This window comes from Echinops telfairi, unplaced genomic scaffold, assembly GCF_000313985.2.
Source record: "Echinops telfairi isolate 266 unplaced genomic scaffold, ASM31398v2 ScPeMD7_17;HRSCAF=63, whole genome shotgun sequence".
Lineage (NCBI taxonomy): Eukaryota > Metazoa > Chordata > Mammalia > Afrosoricida > Tenrecidae > Echinops > Echinops telfairi.
This window is the reverse complement of record NW_022103914.1, coordinates 3,600,056-3,607,137: the sequence shown is the minus strand read 5'-3', so window position 1 is coordinate 3,607,137 and position 7,082 is coordinate 3,600,056. Positions and strand designations below refer to the sequence as shown.

At 48.4% G+C, this 7,082-nt stretch overlaps 1 protein-coding gene across 1 annotated transcript in view; it reads left to right on the top strand.

The window, feature by feature from the left end:
- The window catches only part of ITGB5 (integrin subunit beta 5), a 159,664-nt gene that overhangs the window by 39,054 nt on the left and 113,528 nt on the right, over nt 1-7,082 (top strand). The window contains 1 exon segment of the mRNA XM_045287518.1: nt 3,113-3,308. Within this exon segment, the coding sequence (XP_045143453.1) occupies nt 3,113-3,308 (196 nt within the window).

Below are 7,082 nucleotides of genomic sequence, written 5' to 3'. Positions count from 1 at the left end.
AGTGAGTGAGTGAGTGAATGAGAGAGAGTGAGAGTGAGTGAGTGAGTGAATGAGAGAGAGTCCAATAATTACTTTTTAAAGGAGGTGGTAGCGCAAATGCATTTGGGGACATCTGGATTTGTGTTCTAAAGGGCCTTGACTATGAGGAAGACAAGTCCCTCCTGGACAGGAATCCCCTGCCTCGGCCAGCAGTCTGACTCCCCACAAAGGGGTCAAAGGACCTGGACCCATCCGAGGCTGTCTGGCAGAGTGTCACAGAGGGGAGAGGAGGAGACCTGTGTCCCAACTCCTCTGCTGTCACAAGGATCGGATCGCACAGCACTGGATCCAACCCACTGGAGGCAGATCTTATTATTTTCTACACCTGTTAGTGCAAGGATGTTCAAAAAGACCCTGGGTCTGGTTTTGACATTAAACAAACAAACAAGCCATAGTGAGGAATGATCAGTACTTGTGTTGTTTACCAAGCATCATGCCCTTTCCCAGGGACTGGTCTCTCTTGATATCATGTCCAACGTACGTGAGCCGAGTCTCGCTAGCCTTGGTTCCTTGAAGCAATTGGCTGTACTTTGTCCAAGACAGATTGGTGTGTTCTTTTGTCAGTCCATGCTTTCAGTGTTCCTCGCCAGGACCGTATAGTTCAATCACATTGATTAACAAGGCATATTACCTGGTTTTAGAGCAAAGGCCCCAAGGGTCTGGTGGCCCACAGTAGATTGGTTCATCCTATAAGAAAAGAAAGGAAGAAGAAAAAAAAAGAAATCAGATTTTTTTCATCAGTGTCTCTTTATTGTAGAAGAAAAATAACAGTCTAGTCTCTCTGCCCTTAACTTACCAATTGTCTTCACATTCTAGTTTCCTTTCAAATTCTAATGCAGGTGCACTTTCCCCCCGTTTTCCCTCATATATATGGTTTATGGAACGGCCCTCGGTGTTCATAGTTACCTGTAATGGCTATGTCACCCACTCGAGTGATGTGCCATATGTTTTTACAGCTTAAGGATTTTGAATTATATACTTACAAGTTTGTTATTATAAATAATACTACAGTATACAGTTTCCTTTGTACCTTAAAAAAATTACGTTGTATGTAAGAAAATCAGGCCTTATGCTAATCCCACTGTTTCTCCAGGTCTACTTCAGTGACCTCGATGACAATCTGCAAGTTGTGTCCTCATTCTCACCCTCCTTACTTGTTTCTTCCCCAGTTCCCTAAACTCACTGACCCTCCTGAGGGGCCTGTGTGACCTTTCTAGTTGCTGTTGTCAATTTGATCCTATCTGGCTCGTTCTTAAAACAGCGTGCCATGCTCAAGGCAGACATTATTTACTAGTTAGTAATGCTTTACTCAATGATTATATGGCTTCAAGAGGACCTCAGGGTCTATTTTTGTTTTGGGATTTAAAAATCATCTCAGGGAAATCATTTCAGGGGTTTCTCTAGCTCCAGGCAGGCTAGATTCCAGGAGATGTTGAAATTCTGTTCTATATTTTCGCTCTCTGATCAGGATTCTTCAACAGAATCTTTGATTTTTCTGGTCTCCTGGCTAAGGGGAGGGGGTCGTGCCTGAAGGTGGTCTGCCACCACACATTTCATATCCAGCCCCTCTTCCCGACTCTCCTGCTTTTTCGGTTGCTCCATGGGGATTGAGGCCACGTGTTGTAGTTTTCATGGTCACATGAAAGCTTTTAAGACTCCAGACACAACCCACTGAAGGATGAGGTGGATCAGAAGTGCTAAATATGCTGTTAAGCTAATTAATTGAGATGTTCTGTAAAACCATGACCCTAAACCTCCAAAGAGAGGAACCAAATCCCATGAGGTATCTGGCTGTACACAAGCAGCTTTGGCACTCACTGTGTTTGGGGTTGTTGTTATACACACACATTTATCAACTCAGATATTTACAGGAGTACAGCTTATTGACAACAACTACATTAATTGTTCACTCCCTCCCCTTGCTCAAGCACTCTTTCTATCATATTACATGGAAACTCAGTGCTCCATCAACGATAGCTACCCTGCCCCTTTCTGCACTAATCTTTGATCTCTATACATTTACTTAGTCTTGGCTTTTTATGTGAGCTCCTGTAATACGAGTCGCTTTATGACTGACTTATTTTACTCAGCTTGAGGAATGTCTTGCAGTCCCATCCACATCACGTTCCTCCCAGTGGGTGATGCCGCCCCCTGCGGGGCGCTGGAGTGATCTGGGGGTGGGGTGGGGACAAGCAGACACCTGCACTTTATCTTGGATGATGGGCTCTTGTATACAAGGTTTTCATTGCCAGGGGCTGCTGAGTCATATTTTATCTGAAAAAGGAGAATAGGCCAAATCAGATTGGGAACCTCTGATCCATGTCTGGAACACCTCATAGAATTTCTCTTTTATTTTGATTTTCTTGCGGTGAATTCCTAGGACTGCACCACGAGGTAAAAGGGCATCGTGTAAACTGCCACGCTGTTCTCTGGGGCAGTGGTGCAAAGTTCAAGGTCCGCAAAAGAGAGGCATGAGCAGCCCCCAAAGTTGGCTCCCGAGTGCCGGAGTGAGGCTTATTCAGCTACTTCCATAATTGTCATCTTTTACAGTTTTTAGTTATACACCTTTTTGACTGGTTCAGTTACTTTCTCCTGTGAATCATGCCAGCAGGTTTTTTTCATTGTTTACATTTTAATTGGCACCTAATCCACATACCATACAATTCAATCATATACAATTCAATGGTTCAATCACCACAATCAATTTTAGAATGCCCCCCCCCCCCACGGTTAATTGCCTTTAAAATGAGTGGTGTAAGCACAATGAGTTCTAATGCTCCCTCCCTCCTCTCGCCTTCATTTTTTTGGAAGGAGCGTTTGGATCATTCAAACAACCACGAACTCAAACATTGTTATTAAGCGTTTGTAGTCTAAAGTGTGTTCATAACCAGGGTCGCGATGCTCGTGATGCCCGGTGAGGCCTTTAGGAATGGGATGAGCATCTTATCCATGTTCGGAACGGTGAGAATGGAATCGCAGCAGCTCTAAGGTCAAGCCAGGTGGTCACGGAGTCAACAGCCTGAGAGGGCTCGCCGGGACCACTCCTGCTTTCTTCTCCTGTTCCCTTGCACAGGACTTTGGCAGCCCGAGATCCGTCACCTCTCGGTGTGACTTGAGGGAAAACCTCATCAGCCACGGCTGTGCAGGCCAGCTGGAGAGCCCGGGCAGCAGCACCCGCGTCGTGCGGAGCCAGCCCCTCAGCTCCAGCTCCGCGGGCTCAGATGTCATCCAGATGACGCCGCAGGAAGTCATGCTGAGCCTCCGGCCCGGTGAGTTGCCCTCAGTTCGGGCTGGGTGCTGAGGACCCAGGGGATTGCATTAGGGATGTGGGGCAGCTTACTGAAGGGAGGGGGGGGCGCAACTGAACCCCTCAGGCTGAGATCAGAGCCAGGAGGAGGTAATGCTGAGGGGGCCCAGGTGCCCGGGCATTGTGGGACACTTGTGCCTCTGGCTGGAACTTGGAACCCTGCCTCACTGCCACCGAGTCGATGCTGACGCAGGGTGCCCCGACGCCCCTGCTCCGCATGAAACTGCAACGTCTCACAGGAGCACAAAGGCCCGTCTTGCTCCCAAGTTGCCGCTGGTGGTTTCGAACTGCTGGCCTTGGGGATCACAGCCCAGTGTGTCCAACGTGTAACCACTCCATGCCCAGGGCCGGGCAGGTGGAATACTTGTCCTTATTGCCTTGTGTGGGAGGATAGCAGTTCGTGCAAGACGGAGGACTCCATGCGCGCGTCATGGCGGCTGAAGGGAAAACACTCAGATGTTTGTGTTGCGGCCTTGGCGCCCTTGTGAGCCAGGGAGTTGAGTGTGAGGGTAGGAGGGAATGTAACTGTTTTTGCATACCTAAGAAAACTAACAAAAATGCTGTGATGAAGTTCATTCCCAACTCTTGGCGCCCCCATGTATCACTAAGTAGAGCTGGCCCGTGGCTTGTCCTGGCTGTCACCTTTATAGACACCACGGGTCACCAGGCCTTTCTTCCACCAGGCTGACGCATGGGTCTGGACCACCAACCCTAGGTCAGGCTGTGGGCACACAACATTGCTGCCACCCAGCAATGACTTGCCCGACTCTAAGTGGGCGATCCCATCTAGTGCTTGAGGAAATGGCCAGCCAGGAAGTGGCAACGTTTGCTGCGGTCCCGGGTCCTGTGACTGCTAAGCTTTTGCTCGCTTCCGGGTCTCCCCTTTGGAGCGTCTAATGTTCGAAAGGCCAGGTCCTCAAAATGTCAAAGATTAGTGGTAGGCGTGAATGGGGCTAAACGTGGCAAGCGTCACATTGCTGAGAAGGGGACAGCTCCTCGCCTCAAAAAAAAAAAAAAAAAAGGTTCATTGGGTTTTAGCCTTTTCTTCTGCCCCCTGGCCTAGAAATAACTGCCCTCACTGTGTCTAGAAGGCGTCTCCAGACTTCAGGGCGGCGTGGAGTCATGAAAGGATCGTGGGTTGGACTGGGCGTCCTGGATTCCAGCTCAGGCTCCAGCTTAGAGGCCCTGGGCAAGTGACTCAACTCCTTGACGTCTCAGATTCATTGCTGTCGCTTTCATTCCTCTCAGGCATGTTTGGGAATCTAAATTTGAATCGATGTACAGTAGAACCCCGGACCTCGATGCTAATCCGTTCTAGAAGGAGCGTCGAGATGTGATGCAGTCGAGTTCCGCATCAATTTTCCCATAATAACTGAAAACGGATTAATGCATTCTTGACCACCGAGTTTGTACCCCAACCTTGCCTTTTTATACGTAATATTACACAGATATTTCAAAGTAAATAAGTTCAGAGTTAAATAATATCATTTAAATAAGAAACAGAACATTAAAAATGTTTTTGACAACTGCAGTATGCCCATACCTGGAGACTGATGAGCATCTGCATCTGTGGACCCAGATGTGGAGAGGAGGGATGGAGAGAGAGTCATTGTTTGGAAGGGGAATCCTTTTCCATAAAATCTACTGGTACCTGCTTTTCAGGACTTTTTCCCCTTCTTTGCCTTTTTTTGATAGGACCTGGCTGGCTTTCTCTTAAAAAAAAACACTAAACCCTCCCCCCTGTCTAATGTGGTTTGCTGTTGACTAAAAGGGTTTATAAATTATCATCCACAATATCGATAACATGGTTAACCAGTTCCTTATCATAATGATTCTTTTCTTGTAGTTGGTTCCCCCTTTCCAACCCACTCTCCCTCTATTCTCCCAGTCATGATGATTCTTTTCAGAAACTTTATGACCCCTGTTTTTTATCTAAAAACAGTACAAAAAGCCACAAAAACTAAGAGTATTATTGCAAAACGCTTGGAACACAGCCATAAAAGGTTTAAGCAACGCCAACTAACGCCGAGGGACCGAAACATGAACTGCTTTTGTTGACAACAGTCACGTGTGTTGGGTTGGATTCTGATGTTTTGTTCGAACTTTTCTCGACATTTTGCATTGAAATCCGATTATGTCGAGGACTGATGCGGTGAGGTCCTGGGGTTCTACTGGACAATGTATGTATCCACTTCACGAGTTCACATCGTTCTTCTTTTCAAAGAGTAGTTCCTGGGCAGGGTGTCGATGGAACACAGGCTTGGGCAGGGCTCCTCTGGTCCGACACTTGTGCCCAGTCGGCTCGGCCGCTGGTGGGTCCCGGTGTGCCCCGAGACCTGTGCTCCGTAGGGTTTTCAGGGGCCGATTTTTCCGAAGTAGATTCCCAGGTCTTTCTTCTGAGATACCTCCGAATGGACTTGAACCTCGGACCTTTTGGTGAGAAGGAAAGCGCTCACCCAGTGCTGTCCTGCTGCGCTAGTTGGTGTTGAAAATACGATGATGGAAGTTACAAGAGCTAAGATTTCCCGGCGTGCCATCAATGGTGTGGAGGGAGCCCAGGCTTGGAGCAGACAAAGCTGGTTGAAAATGGCTATGCGACTGGAGGGCCCCTGACTAAACCACCTCACCTTCCTCCAGAGCTGGGCCAGATCATCCCTGCAGACTAGCTGGCTCCAGGGCTCTGGAAGCCAGGCCCTACTGAGGCAGAGGTTTCAGGCGCAGTTTGGTTCACGCTGAGATGCCCCTAACCTTCTAAACACAGTTTCTCCCTGCGTCTTTCTTTCCTTCGATCCCACTCATAGCAGTTTTGAGCTGCAGGGCTTCAGGCTGCGTGGGAGCTAGGAACCCAGAGCCGGTGCCATTTGCTTGGTGCTGCTTGTATGTCTTTCCCCGAATCCCCGAGCAGCAAGGCCCTGCTTCCCAGGGGCCACTCAGAGACTTTCCTCGGGAGAGGGGACACTCGGAAGCTGCCACCTCACTCATGCTCAGAAGAGTCAGATCAATTTTCTTACTGTTGTCGTGAATGCAAGATGTCACCAATGCAGGAGGCCCACAAGCCAGGAGTCTGTGCACTGGGCTGTCTTGGAAATAAACAAAAGGAGCGGTGAGTGCGTCGGTCTCCGGGAGAGAGAGAAGCCCAGACCCCTGTTTGTCAGGGTGTCAGGGCCGCGATGCACAGAAGTGGCTGTGTCTGCTGACCATCCCACTGCCCGGGGTGGCGCTAAGCCTCTGTGTTTCGTGTGTTCCCACGTGACGAGCGCACAGTGTGAGCGGACAGAGGTCTGGCCACGTGCCCTCTGGGAAAAAGGCTCTTCTCCGTCTTTTGAGGACGGGCTGTGGGCAAGGAGGGAGGGGTGGTGGTCTAGGAAGGGATCGGAGAGTCCCTGTCAACTACTAAGATATGGCAGCATTGGGTATGAGAATGGCTATCAAGAATTGACAGTGACTTATGGTCCTTTTTATCACACTAGTATCAGAACAGGAACTTCAAAGAAATTTTAGAAAAAAAACCATCCACCTTAGCAGACAATTGTTTGGGTTTTTTTTCTTCTTCTCTATATCCTTTGTTGGTAGCCACATGCATTCACAGTTTGTACAGATACAATCTTCATGTATCATAATTGCATATTGCTTTTACTCAGTAATGAAAAAAGCAAACCCAACCCAAGCCTGCTGCCCTTGATTGATCCTGACTTGTAGCTACTGTTTAGGAACATGGCGGAACTCTGTGTCCCCG